Source organism: Pleurodeles waltl, chromosome 8, assembly GCF_031143425.1.
Source record: "Pleurodeles waltl isolate 20211129_DDA chromosome 8, aPleWal1.hap1.20221129, whole genome shotgun sequence".
NCBI classification, from domain to species: domain Eukaryota; kingdom Metazoa; phylum Chordata; class Amphibia; order Caudata; family Salamandridae; genus Pleurodeles; species Pleurodeles waltl.
In genome coordinates this window covers 1,329,493,565-1,329,516,670 of record NC_090447.1, presented here as the reverse complement: position 1 = coordinate 1,329,516,670, position 23,106 = coordinate 1,329,493,565, and the positions used below count along the sequence as shown (strand labels likewise).

Sequence of the window (23,106 nt, the reverse complement as noted above, 5' to 3'; positions counted from 1 at the left end):
GAAATAAAAAGTTTGAACCTACCAGAGGCAACAGAAAAAAAGTGAAAAATGACTAAAGGGCTGTTGTGATGACACTCACATTGGAGACTACAGAACGTTTCAAGCTGTAATATACTTACTATATTGGAGTGGACTTACCGCCTTCGGACCATATGTATGGACGCTTTACTTGTAAAACTTCTACTTTGTGTGCTACGGTATCCTTACCCAAAAGTTGATAAACACAGTGGACCTTTTTAGCCCACTGCAGTCTGCATCCCTGGTAGTAGGATAACCGATACCGACTGAGCACGAAATCTAAAAAATGTATGTTCATTGGACTTACCCACAACTGCTTGTTCCAATAGGAGGTGCGATACTGCAACCACTACTACCCAGTTTGCCCCAAAAAAGTCTGTTGCATGAAGTGTCTTAACTCTAAAGCAGGCCCTGGACCACAGACCCAGATACAGAAGCAGGAATGAATAATGACAGCGGGCGAGTGGAAAAAAAACATGTAGTCAAAATAAAGAAAAAATGGCACTGGCATCACTCTTGAGAAGCTGCTGGGAACTCCTATTAGCACAGGGTGGGTGTGAGGGAGCAACAAAAGGGAAGGACGGCCGGGAGGAACAAAGTCATGCAGTTATATTAAAAGTTAAGTCCAGCATCAGTGGCACTGATAAGACGCCACCAAGAGTTTTGATGAATATACCAGGAAAACGACAGAGTGGTGGGAAGGCGCAACATATGGGTAGGGTGCCGGTGGGAGGAACAAAGCTATAACATACAGGGAAAAGGAGGAGAGATGGGAGGTAGAAACAAGGACCAGACCCACAGGACAAACAGGGAGAAGTGGGAGGATGTAACACAAGGGGTGGACGTTCTGGAGGTAAGGTGACATGATAGGAAGTAGCAACAGGGAGCCCACAGAGGGGGGAGGCAGGGAAATGTGAAATAGTTCCTCATGCGCTGAAAAGCAAGCACTCCATAGGAGGCAGAAGGATACACAAAAACAACCAATAGCATAAGGTGAAAGACAAATTTCCCCTGGGATGAATGACAATATCTTCATCTACTGCCTGAAAGTAGCTGATTTAATTACGCAAATTACTGACGTGAGGTCACGCAAAGTTTGCTTAAAGTATACCTTAAGCAATATAGCTGCCTGTCAAAACCAGAGCTAAAAAAAAGAGAGAAACATCTGCTATTTTCTAACAGCTTGAACACAATTATAACTCAGCTCAACAAAATCAGTGCATTCCTGAATTTGCATGTCTACAAAGGCCACAGTCAGTATTTAGGGTAAGTATTTCCATGTCTATATGTTATGTGTGCTCAAGGTTAGAAAACTGTAGAAGATGTTTCAAATTAGCACAGAGCTACTAGGCAGGTGTGTGCGTGAGTGTACTGTGTATCAAAAGCATTTGTGTATGACAAGTCAGCACAGTACTTTCAAGGCAGGAGTGCCCATGAGAACCAGCTGTGCATCACTTTACCTTCTGCACTTGGGGCGCATTCTAATGTTTTTTCATTGATACAAGGCTCTGCCTTGCCAACGATCTCATTACTTAAAAAAACACTATTTAAAAAGGTATGTTTTACTGGCTAATATAGTCTAAAAACTGTTCTAAAAACAAATGCGGCATTCAAGTCTGAATGGAGTCTTCTTCTTTGGCTACTAGAAGAGACGGTGTCTTTCCCTACTCATTGTTCAGTGCTGAGTCTTCAACAGAAGTGAACTCAATAGCAGAGGGAATTGCTGCCTCATCCTCTTCCACCTTCAGTCCAGTGTTATCAATTCCAGGGTCATCCTCTTGCGGTAAAGGCTCAGCACTATATGTTGGTGTGGAACAGTACAGAAGAAATCCAACCATGATGATGGCGAAAGCTAAGATATACAGACCAGAGAACTGAAAACAAGAAAAAGACACAAACACATGAGTGTTACGCACAGAATCAGCATTGCAAAATCAAATACTAAAATCATAAGCACACTTTAAAACCATACCGTTTTCAGATCAGTGACCTTTGGTAGTCATGACACAACCAGTGGTTAAAAAGTTAACTCATGGCATCAATCAGCAACATGATGATGTGTAAACAATGATACAGCACATCACCCTCTGCCTGAAAATGTTTGCAACAAAGCTCATATCACAGCCTTAACTGGTTATCCCTGACTCAAAACAATTACTGATTGTTTACCTTGTCATAGTGCTGTAGGTGAATGGGGTAGTTTTAGTTGAGTGCTGGGCTTAACCATGTCCTTTGCATATAGATGTGGAGAAGCGAAATAACCATTGGTGTTGAACCTTAAGAAAGATTTATGCACGCATGCTGGGGAGGACTGAGAGAGGTTATGGCAAGAAGTGATGTCTGTGTGCTGGTCGTTGGTGTCACAATGCTAGGAAGTGGTGTTGCAGTTCTAGTGAGTGGTTCAAAGTAATGGGGGATGACTTGGGGTGATGTTGGGATGGTGCTGCAGTGCTAGTGGAGTTGCTCCTGTGTACACAAGATAAGTCACAGTCCCATTCCATGTATCTGTTCGTATTTATAGAGCACAGAGCTAGCTCGAGAGAAAAAGTGAGATGAATGGGGGGCATTGCTCCCTTCAAAATGTATCTATTGGGGGAAATTCAAGGGTAGACCATCGGGTCAAGCGTAGATCTCCTTGAAAATGTGTCTCAACAGCTCTTTTCTGAATTGTAGGAGAGTTGGTGCTTGTTTGATGTCAATAAGGATGATGTTCCAGATACCGGGATTATCAAGAGAGAAGGCTTGCCTTCCGTTGTTGTCATCACTGAGCCTTTCTGATGTAGGACATAGATGAAACGTAGTGCATCACAATGCTTCTATGAACTCTTAGAACAACAATCTACACATTTCCACTCTCTAGTCTTTATAAAAGGTAATTAGAGAAAACTTGTACCCGAATATAACTCACGCAGTACATATACTACTAATCTAGATACCCTCTCTATCATAGTGTATTTGAAACTTTACACAAAATAATAAACGGTGAATTAACCTAAAATAGATAAACATTTATACTACGTTTGAGTAGAAACAAGCCAATTATGGGTGCACTAGGATGGCCCAAGACATAGATCAACATTATACATTCTCAGTCAAATCACATGACAAGATATGCAATAGAGGGTCTATTTAAACACCACTTAGCAACAGCAGTGTAACAGCACAACAAACCAAGCATTCCATTTTATCCCTCCAAAGGACCTTCATAGAACTTGCCTCTAGGGTTTATATTTGGCTTCGACCTCTTGATCACCCTCCAAGACACCAATCTATTGTGGCCTCACAGTTTTAACTTCACAGATGGTGCTTTGGAAGCATTCCTAGGTCTCTTCTGGTATGTACGGTGGCTGTGGTCCTGTCACACACCTCCTAACAAAGCATCAGCTCTACATCTACAATCTTATTATGTTGCTTCCTCAACTGTCCATTCAACTGCTAAGTAATCATGCATTCTTCTTGATTGTCCATGAAGTCTGACAGCCAATCTTCATGCGCACAAGCTTACAAAACACTATTCTCAACAAGACCTTGTTACCCACCTAGTAGGAAATGTTACGCTCCTGCCATCTAGCGCTGGGAGTGGACATTGAAAGTTGCTTTTCCTCAAAGAAGAGGTTTCAGTTTCAAGGTGACTCATAATATCTCTTCCAAATGCCTGGAGGAATGAGATATCTTGCTGAAGGGGCTAGGATGTTGGTTTTAAAGTGTTCATATGGCCTTCACAGTTTGTCCTTCTTGATTTTTGCTAGCATGGATTCCACTTGTGGGAAGAGCTGTCCCCCATCCAAGAACAGGCGGACAAGCTGCTGATAAACCTCCAGAGGAAGCAAGATACTAAGCCAAGTATGTCGGTGGAGAAGGCCACAATTTCTTTGTCTCTCATTCTATATACTTCTGGAAGGTGCTTGATGAGTTCTTCCATCTTCTCCCACAGGTAACAGTTACATCTGGAGCTTAAAACAACAATGTGATGGATGGAATGCTTGAATATGTGTAAGCTATTGGCATCTGCACAGGGCAGCAATCCAGACCATCATATTTCACCCACTATGTCACTTTAGACACAGGCTTGCCAAATGCAAATGAGTCTTGGGCCTTCTCCAGTAGGAACAACCACCCTAAGCTGCTAAGTTAGGTCGCCTCCAGACAGAAAAACAAGCTTCTCCAGGGTATTGGTCTGAAGCTGTATAGATATACTGAGCTGGAAATGGTGAATGTGCCGGTGATGATGCAAGTTGCCTGGGCTTTATCTCTGGAATGGAAAAGCCCTGCGTTCCTCCGAAACTGCCTCTTTGAAGGTAAGACAGTGTTTTTTTGCATGGGGCTGTGGAAGAACGTGGCCAGAGACAGAATCAATATAAATCCTCCTTTGGAATACAACATTCTTGGTTTTTAGGTAGGATGACGGTCAGTTGGAGCCGAGCTCGCTGCTTCCAGAGCATCTTCACAGTCGATCTGTCGTCCAGAATGGACTGACCAGATTCCCAGTGCCAAGGTTGAGTAACTCAGCATCGAGGCTTGGGCTGGTGAGGAGTCTTTAGTGCTGAAGGTGCTTGTCAGAGTCTGGGTGGCACAGAGTGTTGAAGCATTTTTTAAAGTGGTTTGGGACTTATGGCATGGCTCTCTTGTGCAGGTCTTTACCCTGTAGCTCAGGCTCAATTCGATGTCGAACCCCAGAGAAAAGATTCTATGTGTGGAATATGCAAGTTCGTAGGTGTTTTGTTTTGTCCTGGGTTTGTGTTTCTTTAAGACTCCTGGAGTAGATTGTCTCTGAAGTTGGAGTCATTAGAGGACCCCTATTCTGGACTCTGCTCCCCATGGGTCTCCAAACCACCACGAACTCCACCCTTTTGCTTGCTGTATGAGTAAGTTCTCTCTACTTCCTCAGTGCCCTGTCTGGAGGAAGAACCTCTGCACATCATTCAATAATGCGCCCACCATTAGTAAACACCCAATCGTGCAGCATAACAAACTGTCTATTCTATGGCAAGATCCCAGCTTCCTTTCTCAGTTAGGTGCATGGTGTGTAACTAGCCGTAATGAAAAAAAAAGCACTGGTAAAGCCTGTTAGTCTGGGCTATTTCAGATGCATGCGTTCTTTGTTCCAATAGCTGCACAGTCCATAGAAGAAAGGCTGTATATAGCGAAATAACATTGCCCCAATTTTTTCTGCTGCCCAAGTAGAAATCTGCACACTTAAAATGAGTTCTTCTGAGGAAAAGAAGTATCACCTATTTTGGTCAAAGTTGAACTAAATTGGCTGTGGCCTGTCAGTGATGGGACAGTTAAGGATTGTGTCAATTGCCTTGCAGTAAGTTTTCTTCACTTGTCATCACTGATTATTTCGTCACTTATTAGCACTGATGATTTATGTGTGGTATTGTTTCCCAAGTACAGCTCGTCCGCAGGTAGATTTTGAACATTCATGATGCGACAGATAACACTAGAGGTACAGTTCACAACCTGCAAATGTTTAGCTTTATGCAGAGCATCCCATTGGAGTCAATAGGTACCTTACCAGCAAAATACAAGAATAAATAACTCTCTTCAAAGATGGCTGAGCCATATATTTACAAGAAGACTGTTTAAAGAAAGCAGCCCATCATCACCCAAAACGGTCTTCACTGCTAGAGGTCCGATTTTAGTAGCATTTGGGCTAGCATTTTAATTACAGTTTTATGGTAAATAAAATACATTGAACATAAAATATTTTACTTAACACAGTAAAACACATCAACATTCAAATACACCGTGTATAGAATGACTGGTTGATGATCACTAATTGCTGCACATATTCTGATTACAGAGAACTCTGTTCTTTTTTAAACACTTTGACTGAAATTACTCACCCTGCCTATGCATAATTATTTGCTAAAGACATTATTACAATTTCCTATTAATAGCAATGTGTGTTATTTCACTTTTATTCTGTTTTTTGTAAAAAAAAAAAAAATCAGCTGAGCAAATAAATGAAGCTTACACAAAGGGTGGTCTCCTTGGCAAAGCGTCTCCCAAAGGAAATGAATGAGGATTCAGATTCTATCCCCAAACATGTACAGAATGGCTGCAATCTGTTATATTGATTTGTAGAGCGTGCTAATCACCCATGAGGTTATCAAGGTGCTACAGCAGGAGTAATGTGAGAGGGCCCTCCAAGGTTATTCAAACAGCTAGGTCTTCAGTTTATTTCAGAACTCAAGTAGCGAGGAGAATGCTCTGATGTACTGTGGGAGTTTGTTTCAAGTTTTGGGTGTGATGGAGGAGAACATGCACCCTCCTGCTGTGCTTATACAAATCCAGGTGGTGTGTGCCAGTGAGCGTTAGGCTGAGCAAAGGTGTCTAGCTGACAGAAGTGTATGTGGCCGCTAAGGTATTCATGTCTGAGTCTGAACTGGCTGTGTTTGTGAATGGGGACCCAGTAGAGCGCTTAAGATGGAGATGAGATGAGGGTGGGGCATGGGAGATGGTATGAAGTCTGTTTGAGTTGCTTGGAGATTCTGGCATGAAGTGTGTTGTCATAGCTGAGTCTGCTAGTGATGAGTGCTTGGGTGATGGTTCATCTGGTGTTTTGTGACAGCCATTTTAAGACCTTCCGGAGCATGCATCGGATGTAGAAGCAGACAGTGCTTACTGCATTGACTTGTGCTGTCATGTTGTCCAGCGTGGCCCCCCAGTTTTGTGGATGGCTGGTGTTAGTCCTAGCTTTGTTGGTTACCAGGTGGCATCCCATGGGTAGGCAGTTTCCGAAGACCTGTACTTCTGTCTTGTCAGAGATAGGTTTCAAGCACTTAGGGCCATATGTACGAACACATTTTCCCATTGACACAGAATGGGAAAAACCCTTTGCTACATCTGGCCCTTGGTTCTCAACCATTCTGCTACCATGGTCATGCTGCTGGTGAAGTTGGCTCTGGTACTATTAATGTTGCCCGTCAGGGAGAGGGTGAGCTGGGTGTCATCAGGGTAGGAGATGATGTTGATGCTGTGGGATCAGGTGGTGTTGGTGAGTGATGTCATGTAGATGGTGAAAAGGGTAGGGCAGGGGACTATCCCTGGGGGACTCCACAGATCAAGTTCCTGGACTCTAATGTGAATGGTGGAAGTCTCACTTTTTGGGTTCTTTCCGTGAGGAAGGAGCAGATACATTTGAGACTGGGTCCATGGGTGCATGGATTCGTCTGATGAGAATGCTCTGGGAGACTGTGTAGAATGCTGCAGAAAGGCCAAGCAAGATGAGGCCTGCTTATCGTCCTCGGTCTGGATGTTGTTGGCGGATGCGATAAGGGTGGTTTTAGTGCTATGTTTTTTTTTAAATCTCCTTGAGTGTGGTCTAGCAGGTGGAGTAGTTTGAGGTTGATTGTGAGTTGCTTGCTGATGGCTTTCTCTATCACTTTGTCTGGGTAAGGTAGCAGGGAGATGGGAGGGAAGTAACTCAGTTGGTTGGGGTCTTCCAACGGTTTCTTGAGGAGGGCATTGACCGCAGGGTGCTTCCTGTCTTCAGGGAAAGTGGTAAATGTGATGGGGGTGTTGATGAAATGGGTGAGGGTGCTCTTGATTGGTGCAGCCAGCCACCTTCCCCCGAGACTACCCAAATAAAGAGCATATGCATGTTAATTGCAGAAGAAGATTTATAAATATAAAAATAAGAAAGTACAAATAATATTGACTGCTTTAAATAGCTTTTCCCAAAACTTCACTTGCCTGTAGCTTATCTTTGTGGGTTTTATATCTACCGCAAAGAAACATCTGACACAGTAGATTAAAAGTTTGAGTTCGTTTATGAGTGACTCCACGTCATCCTTTTGATATCAGTACAATGAGAACTGATAACTTTAGCAATAATGATGTGTTATTTAAAGCAACAAGGATAAAGTGTGTGCAAGTAGCTATTGTGCTCTACAGGAATGATGAACCTGAGCCTACTTTGTCTTTTGCCCTGTGATGAAGTTTCTGGTGAACAGTGTTGGGCAAATCGGAGACACCAACAAGTTGTAAACTTTATTACCACTCTCTTGGCTGTTGAGGTTTCATTGTAACACAGATTGTATGTTTTGCTGTCAGTCCCACAAATTATCTATCATGAATTGTTTTTAAAGATTATGTTTATGTTGTAAGATTCTTATCACTGGTTCTGGCAATACATGAATAGAGTCGTCTTTGTTTGTAACAAAAACACAGTCCAGCGACAAAAAAGATAGTATCGATCCACTATGTGTCCCGTAAGTGCCTGAAAATCTTCAGGTAAGACCTATAGATCTAATGTCCTAAGGTGTATTCCCCCCCCAGTGACCGATCATATTTGTTCTGGTCAATCAGGGATAAGTATGTCAGGGATTAAAAGCCACCTGTGAACATAAACAAGAATCATCAGAAGAATACATTCTAAATATAAAATAATACATTCATAGCAAAAATGAATACAAAATACAGTAGATAAAAAGTATCAATTAATTAACCCTAAAATATGCTAAAAAATATTAAAAGTCTTTACCTATCTTTTCTAATTAGGCACACTGCAAAGAACGGCTCAGTTATAAGGGCCAAGGTTTCTGTTAAAAGAAGTCTAAGCATGGTTTGGAAAATGCGGATTCCTGGGTTAAGGCACAGTGGTCTAACCCATTTATGTCTAGATTTGGCGTACGCTGGACAGGAAAATAAGACATGTTCAATGCTTTCTTCCGTGAAAATTGGTGCACAGATAGCATGAGCCCCTGTTAACGGAGCCCGGTTTCCACTTTACAGTATAAATATTTATCTTCAGTAGTCCAAATCGCAGCTTCATGAACAAAGACTTAGCCGGCGGTTGAATGGAGTCTACGTATCCTTCGTACATAGGAAAAGGCTTTTGGAGAATGAAACTATTTGTAAAAATGCCCAGGGAAGTGCATCTGTGTGGGATACATCGGACATATTCACAGAATACGCTTTAACAACACCTTTTGAACTGTGAGTGATGGTACAGGGGCCTTTCCATAGTTCTTCAAAGCCCAGGTTCCGATACCAATGTTGAATATGTTGGAACAGGGAAGATTCATTCATATCACATACTCTGCACAGCTGTCATGTACTCTCAAGACAATGTCAGTAAAATGCACAATTCCCATGGGAGACGTAAACATACAAGCTCAGTTGCTAGACATCACTGCAAGTGTGGCACTGCCTACTAATATACACCATGCTACCACTTCCAGAAGAGGGCGTTATAAGGGGTCGGCAGACAGGGATGGGCCTTTTTGTGGTGTGCATTCCCCACCCACCTACCCTACATGGATGCATGAAAGGCAAAAAGAGAATAATAATTCCTGTGAATGTTTCTTTCAGCAATGCAAGGCTGAGTTACAGAACGATCCTAAAGCTTCAGTCTACTACAAGGGCCGCCAGATGGCGGATCTTGGAGTCTAAAGGGAATTCCTCATGTCACTGGGAGCCATAATGGCAGGGCCTGGGGTGACGTGATGGTGCTAATCACTTAAGGGACTGAGCAACTGTTGAGACTGGCAGGGGTCTCGCTCTGACTTGTCAGGAGCACTAAAAATGAAAAAATAGGGTGACAATCAACTAAGTGAATTAGCTGTAACGAATCTAAGCACATTGGTGTTGGTATCACCAACATGACAGCTCTAACCTTCTCCAAATGGGTGTCAAATGAACTCACCGCCGACACCCATATCGCCTATAAGTCAACCAAACCTGTGTAATAAATTAACATGACATATTTTATTTACAAATAAGTTGTCAGTGTCTTTTATGAATACCATGCATGGGATTATTATGAGTTATTTTATGAGTTCTCAGCTGTCCTCACGTACTCCAATGGTTAGGGGTAGCAATGTTGTGCAATGTTCTTTTTGTAAAGAGTTCAGCTGGTAAAACAATATAATTCATACAAATGGACTTCTGTGACTGCAAGAATATGGAATCATTTTATATGCTCAGTTAAGTCAAATAACACCCTGTGATGAAGTGATGTTTAAATTAAAACTCGGCATGTTCTAAAAACAAAAAAATAAAAAATCTTCCAGCACCTAATGAAACTTTCTTACTTGCTGTCGCAGCTGTCTACATGCTGTACTCTAGCAAATGTACAGTCACTTGCAGCTGCCATGGAGAAATGAGGAACAGCTTAGTGTGTCTTACAATTAAGGAATTCAGGTATCGGAAACAGAAGTAGGAATGCATGATGCTCCTACCGTCATTCTCTCCGTGCACCCGAGTGCCAAAACTAAAGGACTACTTGTTGATTCTGGCAGCCCTTTCACTGGAGGAATGATTTGTACTGTGCGTAGTTGTGACCTTAGATTGACTCATTTGCTTCCTTTTGCATGTGACTTCCTGATGCGGATACACACAGTAATAGGGCCCAGCATTACAGAATGTCGCCCTTCATGCTGCAACCACTAAACAGCTACAACCTTTAAATAAATCAATTGCTGGCAGTCACCAGTGAGCGGCAGTAGAATACAGAGGGATACATTCCGTTCGTCACTGCAACTCTCAGTGTTTTTCAGGAACTCTCAAAGCTCCGATTATAAGGAAAACAAAACTGTAAACTAAAAAAAACAACCTCTGGTAAATAGTGACATTTTGTCACATCGCAAAGCTACCTCTCCAAATAGATTTTAAATGTTTGTAGAAATAAAAAAAACATGTTCAGAAATTGTTTTCCTTTTCAATCGAGCCAGGGAAGTCTGAAACAATGAATTGCTTTTACTTTTTGATGTACTATTATTCGCAGTCACTCTTGTTTTATTTCGGATACACAGGCTAGCCATAAAAAAAATCCCACGCTTCATTTTCCATACAATACACAGTAATGATAATGTCCTCGGCGGACTCAGCGTTATGTATGCACATATACTACGCAGATGTAAATGTATAAAGTGGAGATGAAGTAGTGGCCTGAGGTGCACCGACAGGTGCAGCATTGAAAGTCACAAAGAAAATGCTCCGCCAAAATGGCCTAAATCTTTGTGAAGAGTGGCCATAGCGCCATAGCTGCAGTTCGATGCCCATGTTGTAACATCCAATAATAGCTCTCGGGGGAAAAACGGTCTTTTGAATGAAAGGACCAGACTGGTGAGGGCCAGTGTAAATATTTATGTTCAGAAAAGGATTGTCTCTGGGGATCACCAGGCAAGCAGCAGCTGCCAGTCACAGAATCGTTTCCAGAATCCACTGCTGAATTCCAACACTGGACAAATCCAACTCCCTTCCAACCCACAAACACAAATCAACAAAGTACAACGAACGAAGACAGATCAGGAAACCCAGCAAGACTCAACATTATGTTACATAAACCTGTCACATACCTAAGCAAGTGTATATTTGTCTGCGAGGACCTCCTCGCATCTTCAGTCTCTTTCACCTGCTCATCCTCCTCTTCATTAACACAACTATTCAGACATCTCACAGCACCAATGACAACTTGCTTTTACTCCATTCCCTTCCATCTTCCAGCTGTAATACCCTCGCCCGCACGACATCCATCACTTGAGGTTTAGAAAACTTTGTTTGCCCCCTCGTAGTCAATCCTGACCTCGCTCTCCCCGGCTCCAGCTCTCGTACCAAGACTGTACTTTGACCCTCTTGTTGCATTAGCACCATGAGAGCGACGGGTTTCACATGTGGGACCTGTGCTCGCTGTGCCACGGGACTCGATACACCTCGCTGAAGAGACCCGTGGAGGTCGAAATCAGTCGGTGGTGTCTTATCCCAGGTGGAGGGGACCCGCCTGGCAGGTCACGATGGGCTGCTCCTTTCGAAGCATGACCAAGACAGATTTGCATATGGCTGGGCTCAGTCTAGAGGGGCACAGTGGATGAGAATGATGGATTGGATGAAGCCCAAGTAAACACAAGTGGCGGAGATTAATTCAAGCACTCCATACTTCAAACCCTTTCCCAGGTCCCCTACACCTAAATCCAACTACAGGGAGTGCAGAATTATTACGCAAGTTGTATTTTTGAGGATTAATTTTATTATTGAACAACAACCATGTTCTCAATGAACCCAAAAAACTCATTAATATCAAAGCTGAATATTTTTGGAAGTAGTTTTTAGTTTGTTTTTAGTTTTAGCTATGTTAGGGGGATATCTGTGTGTGCAGGTGACTATTACTGTGCATAATTATTAGGCAACTTAACAAAAAAAAATATATACCCATTTCAATTATTAATTATTACCAGTGAAACCAATATAACATCTCAACATTCACAAATATACATTTCTGACATTCAAAAACAAAACAAAAACAAATCAGTGACCAATATAGCCACCTTTCTTTGCAAGGACACTCAAAAGCCTGCCATCCATGGATTCTGTCAGTGTTTTGATCTGTTCACCATTAACATTGCGTGCAGCAGCAACCACAGCCTCCCAGACACTGTTCAGAGAGGTGTACTGTTTTCCCTCCTTGTAAATCTCACATTTGATGATGGACCACAGGTTCTCAATGGGGTTCAGATCAGGTGAACAAGGAGGCCATGTCATTAGATTTCCTTCTTTTATACCCTTTCGTGCCAGCCACGCTGTGGAGTACTTGGACGCGTGTGATGGAGCATTGTCCTGCATGAAAATCATGTTTTTCTTGAAGGATGCAGACTTCTTCCTGTACCACTGCTTGAAGAAGGTGTCTTCCAGGAACTGGCAGTAGGACTGGGAGTTGAGCTTGACTCCATCCTCAACCCGAAAAGGCCCCACAAGCTCATCTTTGATGATACCAGCCCAAACCAGTACTCCACCTCCACCTTGCTGGCGTCTGAGTCGGACTGGAGCTCTCTGCCCTTTACCAATCCAGCCACGGGCCCATCCATCTGGCCCATCAAGACTCACTCTCATTTCATCAGTCCATAAAACCTTAGAAAAATCAGTCTTGAGATATTTCTTGGCCCAGTCTTGACGTTTCAGCTTGTGTGTCTTGTTCAGTGGTGGTCGTCTTTCAGCCTTTCTTACCTTGGCCATGTCTCTGAGTATTGCACACCTTGTGCTTTTGGGCACTCCAGTGATGTTGCAGCTCTGAAATATGGCCAAACTGGTGGCAAGTGGCATCGTGGCAGCTGCACGCTTGACTTTTCTCAGTTCATGGGCAGTTATTTTGCGCCTTGGTTTTTCCACACGCTTCTTGCGACCCTGTTGACTCTTTTGAATGAAACGCTTGATTGTTCGATGATCACGCTTCAGAAGCTTTGCAATTTTAAGAGTGCTGCATCCCTCTGCAAGATATCTCACTATTTTTGACTTTTCTGAGCCTGTCAAGTCCTTCTTTTGACCCATTTTGCCAAAGGAAAGGAAGTTGCCTAATAATTATGCACACCTGATATAGGGTGTTGATGTCATTAGACCACACCCCTTCTCATTACAGAGATACACATCACCTAATATGCTTAATTGGTAGTAGGCTTTCGAGCCTATACAGCTTGGAGTAAGACAACATGCATAAAGAGGATGATGTGGTCAAAATACTCATTTGCCTAATAATTCTGCACTCCCTGTATTACAAGTTAACCCACGCTGAAAAACGAATAACCACATAGACCCTGGTTTTCCAGGTAAAATTATGTGCAAAATTCCCAGTTTCTCCTGGATTTACTCTCCCATATACCAACTGTTCTGAGCAGATGAGAAGTGGGAGCAGGGCACCACTTCAGAGCTGGGGGAAGCTGGAAGGAAGGCATTCACCCCCTCCTGTGCTGTAGGAGGAGTCCCGGTTGGGACAAGAGTTGGGCTACCACACAGACCTAACCTCCTGTGAGTTTACCTGCCAGATTTTCCAGCTGGTAAAATAAGGCCCATTCTTCAGAACTCTGAGGAAATCTGATCGCCAAAACACCAGGCCAATTTTAATTGTGTGGCGCGATATCCCACATGGCAATACTGCTCTACCAGACTCATAATTGGCCCTTAAAGTCCATTCCTCTCAACTTGTCTTATTTAACATGTCCCAGCTTCATCCAATGCCAGGTCAGTTTCATTATGGCAATGCTCCGTCACAACCAGATGAATTACAAAACCCCATTACTCATGTGAAAGGTACTAGGCACAAGTCACACAATTCCTCAGTTTTCTTGTAACACAAATCATTGATTAAATGTTAACTGTAAATTATCTTTAATTATTTTATTTAAGCGGTGTACCAGACCACTGGTAAAATGATGTCCTTACATGCTTTACACCAGTAAAGCTTAGCTACTTTTACTTTTCAAATGACAATACTTGATTGGCACTGTTAGATGCTAACTTGTAGAGAAATCCTTCACTATTAAATAACATCTCTCAATTAAATGTAAACTTGCAATGCTTAGAGGAATAACTGCTAACTGTTACACAGTTATACACTAGACAGGCCTAAAGGACCCATCTACAAATCCATAGATGAAAGGCATGCAAGAATGCGGGATGGCAGAGGAGGGACTATAGAAAATGTCAGGAGTTATGATACATTAGAAGAGGTTTCAATAGAGTGGGTAGCGCTGATACAAAGCCTGACTGACAGCCCTGACACAAGGCCTCCTTGAATGAAAGAGGTTAAATATTGTGGCTGGAGAAATTGAGGTGGTTGGAAATTATGTTATGCAGATTTGTAAAGCGTGCCATCACCCAAAAGGGAATCGTGGCCCTGAGCAGGTGTGAGCATAGCCAAACCTAGGGCCTAGTAGGAATACTCAAAGAGCAAGTTCTCCAGTTTATTCTGGAATTCAAGAAGTAAACAGGAGGCTCTTGTAGTGGACAAGTCGCACCACACTGTAGGAGAGATGCAGAAGGTGGCCTGCCCTCGGAACTGGTTTTCCATATGTGAGGGATGTGTCCAAATAGGAGTTCAGGACAAGCAGCGGTGTCCCGAGGTTTGTGAAAGCAGATGCAATTGTTGAGGTATGCTGGGCCAGTGTTATACAGATCCCCTCGTTGGAAAGGTGTAAGTGTGTTGTCATAATCCAACCCCAATACATTTTTTTGGGGGTGGGAGGGAGTAGGACGGTGATCGTTTAAGAAGAGCTGCAATTTGGGCACAGTCGTGGAGTTTGACTGTGGGAGCTGACAGCTATATATCAAGACAATACAGACACTAAAGGTAAATCTATGTATAAGAATATTGTATGAATGTTTGTACATAAGCATGTTGGATTATGGTGCCTATCATTTTTCTTTCTTTCTTCTTTGTTTAAGAAAGTTAAATTAAGATTTTAAAGAACAACTTGGAATTTTATCATTCTCATACATATACTGGCAGCATGAGATGGTGGGCAAGGCGCGAGGAATGTGCGGACAGAGTGTCCACCACAAAGTGCATTACTTCAGCTAAGTACCTTATACTTCTGATGGATACTTTTACCTGAAGATTCATAACCTCCTGAAACAGTATTAACGCAGAGGCCTGCCCCTTAAGAACCTGTGTCTGAAAAGTGGACTGATACCAAGAAGTCCTGCAGGACTCAACAAATGGCCCTTCCGGTGGGCTGGAGACTCAGTACCATAGTCCATGGTGAAAGTATGGAGAGCAGGAGACATTACACCTTCACTGATGTCCAAAGAAGTGCATTTCTACCTAGACCTATCAGGGAAGCATTTGTACTGGTGCAATGCGCCCTATGGTTCCCAGGAAGCGTCTTTTTGGCCAAAGCATTACACAGCTTGATGCAGAGTAGAGTCCATCAGGATAAAGTTTGCTTTTGCAGCGATCTTCCCTTCTTTGCACCAGTGAAATTAATGAACAAGTTCACCACCAATGTGGTACTCCTTATTCACATCTGTACAGAAGTTAAGGGTACACCCAACCTTGGTAATCTCTCAGTCTTGATGGATGAATTTGGGGGAGAGAACAATATGGGAAGTGTAATGTACTAACCCTGATGGAAAGGTGTCACCAGTGGCAGAAGAAAGGATGCACGTGTTCAAAGATGAAAATGTCACTTACCCAGTGTACATCTGTTCGTGGCATCAGTCGCTGAGATTCACATGGTCTGCATAGCTCGCCATCTGGTGTTGGGTCGGAGTGTTACAAGTTGTTTTTCTTCGAAGAAGTGTTTTCGAGTCACTGGACCGAGTGACTCCTCCTTCTGTGCTCATTGCGCATGGGCGTCGACTCCATCTTCGATTGTTTTCCCCGCAGAGGGTGAGGTAGGAGTTGTACTATAGTAATAGTGCCCGCGCAATGAAATGTGTAAGTATGTACCTATTAAAGGTTTAAATAATATATATACAAATGTACAAAATTGAAGGTAACTTCTGAACTGCTACAGGCTTCCGGGGAGGTGGGTGGGCCCATGTGAATCTCAGCGACTGATGCCACGAACAGATGTACACTGGGTAAGTGACATTTTCAGTTCGATGGCATCTGTCGCTGTAGATACACATGGTCTGCATAGACTAGTAAGCAGTTATTTCCCCATAAGCGGTGGTTTAGCCTGTAGGAGTAGAAGTTGTCTGAAATAGAGTTCTTAATACAGCTTGACCTACTGCAGCTTGTTGTGCGGATAGCACATCTATACAGTAGTGTTTGGTGAATGTGTGAGGCGTAGACCATGTGGCTGCCTTACATATTTCATGCATTGGGATGTTTCCTAAAAAGGCCATTGAAGCACCTTTTTTCCTTGTTGAATGTGCCCTGGGAGTAATGGGCAGTTGTCTTTTTGCTTTAAGGTAGCAGATTTGGATGCATTTAACAATCCATCTGGCTATACCTTGTTTTGATATTGGGTTACCTGCATGAGGTTTTTGGAATGCAATAAATAGCTGTTTAGTCTTTCTGATGTTCTTCGTTCTGTCAATGTAGTACATTAATGCTCTTTTGACATCTAATGTATGTAGTGCTCTTTCAGCCACAGAATGTGGCTGTGGGAAAAAAACTGGTAGTTCTACCGTTTGATTTAGATGGAACGGTGAAATAACTTTTGGTAAAAATTTTGGATTAGGTCGTAGGACGACCTTATTTTTATGTATTTGTATAAAAGGTTCCTGTGTTGTGAACGCTTGAATTTCACTTACTCTTCTCAGAGATGTAATGGCGATGAGAAAGGCAACTTTCCAGGTTAGGAATTGTATTCCGCAAGAGTGCATGGGTTCGAAAGGTGGGCCCATGAGTCTTGTTAGGACCACGTTTAGGTTCCATGAAGGAACAGGTGGTGTTCTTGGTGGTATAATTCTTTTAAGACCTTCTATGAATGCTTTGATGACTGGTATCCTATACAAGGAAGTTGAATAGGTAGTCTGCAGGTATGCAGATATTGCTGCAAGGTGTATTTTAATGGAAGAGAAGGCTAGCTTTGCTTTTTGTAAATGGAGCAAGTAATTGACTATATGTTTTGGAGTTGCGTCTAGTGGTTGTATCTGATTATGATGGCAGTAACAAACAAATCTTTTCCACTTACTTGCGTAGCAGTGTCTAGTGGATGGCCTTCTGGCCTGCTTTATGACTTCCATACACTCTTGGCTAAGTTGTAAGTGTCCGAATTCTATGATTTCAGGAGCCAGATTGCTAGATTCAGCGATGCTGGATCTGGGTGTCTGATCTGTTGGTTGTGTTGCGTTAACAGATCTGGTTTGTTGGGCAGTTTGATGTGGGGTACTACAGATAGATCTAGCAGTGTTGTGTACCAGGGTTGTCTTGCCCACGTTGGTGCTATTAAAATGAGTTTGAGTTTGTTTTGACTCAATTTGTTTACTAGATAAGGGAGGAGAGGGAGAGGAGGAAAAGCGTAAGCAAATATTCCTGACCAGTTCATCCATAGGGCATTGCCTTGGGATTGCTTGTGTGGGTATCTGGACGCGAAGTTTTGGCATTTTGCGTTCTCTTTTGTTGCAAATAAGTCTATTTGAGGTGTTCCCCAGAGTGTGAAGTAGGTGTTCAGAATTTGTGGGTGGATTTCCCATTCGTGGACTTGCTGGTGATCTCGAGAGAGATTGTCTGCCAGTTGATTCTGGATCCCTGGAATAAACTGTGCTATTAGGCGAATTTGATGGTGGATTGCCCACTTCCATATGTTTTGAGCTAATAAGCTTAACTGCGTTGAATGTGTTCCTCCTTGTTTGTTTAGATAATACATCGTTGTCATGTTGTCTGTTTTGACAAGGATGTATTTGTGGGTTATGATTGGTTGGAAAGCGTTTAGTGCTTGAAAAACTGCTAATAATTCTAGATGATTTATATGCAGTTTTGTTTGATGTATGTTCCATTGTACTCTTATGTTGTGTTGATTGAGATGTGCTCCCCACCCTGTCATGGAAGCATCTGTTGTTATTATGTACTGTGGCACTGGGTCTTGGAAAGGCCGCCCTTTGTTTAAATTTATACTGTTCCACCATAGAAGCGAGAGGTAAGTTTGGCGGTCTATTAACACCAGATCTAGAAGGTGACCCTGTGCTTGAGACCACTGTGAGGCTAGGCACTGTTGTAAGGGCCTCATGTGCAGTCTTGCGTTTGGGACAATGGCTATGCATGAGGACATCATGCCTAGGAGCTGTAGTATTGTTCTTGCTTGTATTGTTTGATTTGGAGACATGTGTTGAATGACTCTGTTGAAATTGTGAATTCTTTGTGGAGTTGGCGTTGCTACTCCTTTTGTCGTGTCTATTATGGCTCCTAGATATTGCTGTACTTTGCTTGGCTGAATGTTGGATTTTGCAAAGTTGACGGTGAACCCTAGTTTGTAGAGGGTTTGTATGACTTGATTTGTGTGGTTTGAGCATTGTATGAGCGAACTGGTTTTGATTAGCCAGTCGTCTAGATACGGGAATACATGTATTTGCTGCCTTCTGATGTGTGCAGCGACTACTGCTAGGCATTTTGTGAATACCCTTGGAGCGGTTGTTAAACCGAAAGGCAATACTTTGAATTGGTAATGTATTCCTTTGAATACAAACCTTAGATATTTTCTGTGTGATTGATGTATTGGTATATGGAAATATGCGTCTTTGAGGTCTAGGGTTGTCATGTAGTTGTGTTTTTTGAGCAATGGTAACACTTCTTGTAGTGTGACCATGTGAAAGTGGTCTGATTTGATGAATGTGTTTACTACTCTGAGGTCTAGAATTGGTCTCAGTGTTTTGTCCTTTTTTGGTATCAAGAAGTACAGTGAATAAACTCCTGTGTTTATTTGTGTGCTTGGTACTAATTCTATTGCATTTTTTTGCAGTAGTGCTTGAACTTCTATCTCTAGAAGCTGTGAATGGTGTTTTGATAAATTTTGTGATTTTGGTGGTATGTCTGGAGGGAATTGCAGGAATTCTATGCAATAACCATGTTGGATAATTGCTAGGACCCATGTGTCTGTAGTTATTTCCTCCCATGCTTCGTAATATTGACCTATCCTTCCCCCCACTGGTGTTGTGTGGGGGGGGTGAGTGACGTGTGAGTCACTGCTTGTTGGTAGTGGTTTTGGGGCTTTGAAATCTTCCTCTATTCCTAGGGAATTGCCCTCCTCTATACTGGCCCCGAAAGCCTCCCCTGTACTGTCCCTGGTAGGTGGACGGTGCGGACTGTGAGGTACTGGCCTGTGTGGCCTGACCCCGAAACCCTCCTCTAAAAGGTGTTTTGCGGAAGGTGGTATAAGATCCTCTGCTCTGCGGGGAGTAGAGTGCGCCCATGGCCTTGGCAGTGTCCTTTTTGAGCTTTTCTATGGCTGTGTCGACCTCCGGACCGAACAGAAGTTTTTCGTTTACTGGCATGTTAAGTACTGCCTGCTGAATTTCTGGCTTGAATCCAGACGTTCTGAGCCATGCGTGCCTACGGATGGTAACCGACGTATTAATGGTCCTTGCGGCTGTGTCTGCTGCATCCATAGAGGAGCGTATTTGATTGTTGGAGATGTTTTGACCCTCCTCAACAACCTGTTTTGCTCTTTTTTGTAGATCTTTTGGGAGATGTTCAATGAGATGCTGCATCTCATCCCAGTGGGCTCTGTCGTATCGCGCTAGCAGCGCTTGTGAGTTTGCGATGCGCCACTGGTTTGCTGCCTGGACAGCGACCCTCTTCCCGGCTGCATCGAACTTTCTGCTTTCTTTATCTGGGGGAGGTGCATCCCCAGAAGTGTGTGAATTTGCCCGTTTTCTGGCAGCCCCTACCACCACAGAATCTGGTGGCAGCTGAGAGGTGATGAATACAGGGTCAGTAGGAGGCGCCTTATACTTTTTGTCCACTCTAGGCGTTACTGCCCTACTTTTAACTGGCTCCTTGAAGATCTCCTTTGCATGGCGTAGCATGCCTGGGAGCATAGGCAGGCTTTGGTAGGAGCTGTGGGTGGAGGAGAGGGTGTTAAATAAAAAGTCATCCTCTACTTGTTCAGAGTGTAGTTCCACATTATGGAACTGAGCTGCTCTAGCCACCACTTGTGAATAGGCTGTGCTGTCCTCAGGTGGTGATGGCCTAGTTGGGTATGTGTCTGGGCTGTTATCAGACACTGGTGCATCGTACAAGTCCCACGCGTCTTGATCTTGGTCGTCGTGGCTCATGGCGGTGTGAGCTGGCGAATGTGACGGGGTGTAAGTTGGCGAAGCCAGAGTTACAGGTGGAGGCGAGGGAGGAGGTGTTACCGTCTTTGCTGTTTGTTGCTGAGGAGCCTCTCGTGCTACAAACTGAAGTGTTCTCTTTCTTTTGACAGGTGGAAGGGTACTGATCTTCCCTCTCCCCTGCTGAATAAAGATACGCTTTTGCGTGTGATCCACTTCAGTGGATTGCAGTTCTTGTTCGAATCTGTGTCTTTTCATTTGTGAAGACATAGAATGTTCTTCAGTATAGGAGCCTGAAACTGGGTCTGTTGGTGCTTTTTTCGGCTCCGAAAACCCTGTTGTTTGTTTTTTCGGCTCCGAGGTAACCTTCCTCTTCTTCTGTGCCGAAAAATCTTGGCCTCTATGGTCTTTGGCGCCACTGTCTCGGCGTCGATCCGTGTCGACACCGAACTCTCGGTGTCGATGCTTCTCTTTAGCACTCTCTCGGTCCCGAGGAGGCTGCGTGCCGGTGTCTCGACCGGAGTCGGACGATCTCGACACTGAATGGGCCTTTTTCGGTGCCGATTGTTGGTCACCGTGAATTTGGGTTGAGCCATGGCCGGTTGGCAGTGGCGTCCCCTGGGCCTTTTTGCCTTTTTTAATTTCTGATCTCGACGTCTTACTCACAGTTTTTGTATTGTCGAGTTCGTCGGAGTCTGAATCCTGGATGGAAAAGGATTCCTCCTGTTCCTCTTCTGTCTCGAACTGTCGATGCTCCTTTGGCGTGGACGCCATCTGCAGTCTTCTCGCTCGACGGTCGCGCAGAGTTTTTCGGGACCGGAACGCCCGACAGGCCTCACAGGATTCTTCGCTGTGCTCGGGTGACAGGCACAGGTTACAGACCGAGTGTTGGTCCGTATAGGGATATTTGTTGTGGCATTCAGGGCAGAATCGAAACGGGGTCCGTTCCATCGGCGTTGTTCTCCACGCGGTCGGGCCGACTAGGCCCCGACGGTGTGCCGAAATCTACCCCGAAGGGCACCGAAGCGCTTCGATGTTCAATGCGTCGTCGTATGTGTTTATCTCGAACCGGATCGCAACGATACCGTCGAAAATCTTCCGTTTTCAGCTATCTTTCCGTTCCGAAACTCGGAGCGACAGGAACACGTCCGAACCCGATGGCGGAAAGAAAACAATCGAAGATGGAGTCGACGCCCATGCGCAATGAGCACAGAAGGAGGAGTCACTCGGTCCAGTGACTCGAAAACACTTCTTCGAAGAAAAACAACTTGTAACACTCCGACCCAACACCAGATGGCGAGCTATGCAGACCATGTGTATCTACAGCGACAGATGCCATCGAACACCAGTTTGTCCAGGAAAAATACTGTATATGGATTTTGAACATACAAAGTCTGAAGCTTGCTAACTCAATGTGGAGACGTGATTTCAATGACTAACACAATTTTTAGAGAAGGTGTGTAGCTATGGAGCAGCTCAAAAGGAGCACACATTAGGAAAGTGGAAACTAGATTGAGGTTCCACAGTGGCATGATAAAGAGAGGAAACATGTGAAAGCCCTTTACAGAAACATACCACAACAGGTTATTTAAAAAATAAGAACTGATCAGGCAAAATAAGAAAGTATGAAAAGGCCAATAAGTAACTTTTAACTGTGTCCACCGTACAACCGCGCCAGGTCAAGGATAAAAGAATAGAACATTAGGCAACTTTGCCTCAAAGGGTCAATATTCTTCTCCGCAAACCAGGGGACAAAGCAATTGCAATTACCAGAGTATGTACACTCGGTGGGATGATGGATGTAGACAGAATGACATCCACCACTTTCATCGGAAGGTCATAACCCCTGAGCTGGTCTCCATGCATTAAAGTATAACCTGTGTAGGTTCGGGTGGAATACCATGTCCACTTGCTTGACAAAAGGTCCTCCTGAAGGTGACGCTAAAGTGGAGGTTAAATTCTCAAGGTCAGAAGTTCCAAATATCATGCCTGCCAAGCCCAATCATGGGAAAGAAGAATATTCTCTGTTCTGTTTTACTTGACCTTTCTAAGAAAAACGGGATCAGAGTGAATTGTGGAAATGTATATAGAGGGCTGAAGCATGATCAAAGGTGGGCTGTGTTCCCCAGCTACCTTTGAAGTGGAAACTCCAGGGTAAAAACGTATTGTGCCACCTCTGGCTGCAGATGCCACTCATGGTTGGTAAAATGACACATGCTGAGTTAATCTGCCCTACTGTTGAGGGATCCTGTTTGGTGACTCACTGTCACTGACATTCCTTTGCACTCTAGCCAGCGCCAAAACATGAACACTTCCACAGAGCATGAGCCCACGCTGCCCTACTTATTGCAGTACCCCGTAGCAGTTGTCTTGTCTGTGAGCACCGGGATCAACTTGCCAGTGACAGATGGTGGAAAGGTCAGAAGGGCAAACCGAATGGCATGCAGCTCCAGAAGATTTATGTGGCAGCACTGCTCCGACAGACATTAAAGACCCTAGATCTCTGGTTTGTTCAGGTGATCTCTCAGGTCAAGGAATGATACACTGGTCACCACCATAGCCTCCATGGGAGGAAGGCAGAATGATATACCACACACCAGCTCAGTGTCCATCACCCATCACTGTAAGTCACAATATTGCTCCTAAAAT

The 23,106-nt window shown here is 43.7% G+C and overlaps 1 protein-coding gene across 3 annotated transcripts in view; it reads right to left on the bottom strand.

The window, feature by feature from the left end:
• Window positions 1-1,317: 1,317 nt before the first annotated feature.
• SLC35F2 (solute carrier family 35 member F2) overlaps window positions 1,318-23,106 on the bottom strand; it is a 336,025-nt gene continuing 314,236 nt past the window's right edge. For all 3 annotated transcript variants that reach the window (XM_069202328.1, XM_069202329.1, XM_069202330.1), the window contains exon 8: window positions 1,318-1,892. In XM_069202328.1, the coding sequence (XP_069058429.1) occupies window positions 1,683-1,892 (210 nt within the window). In that variant the 3' untranslated portion in view covers window positions 1,318-1,682. The remainder of the gene's footprint in view (window positions 1,893-23,106) is intronic.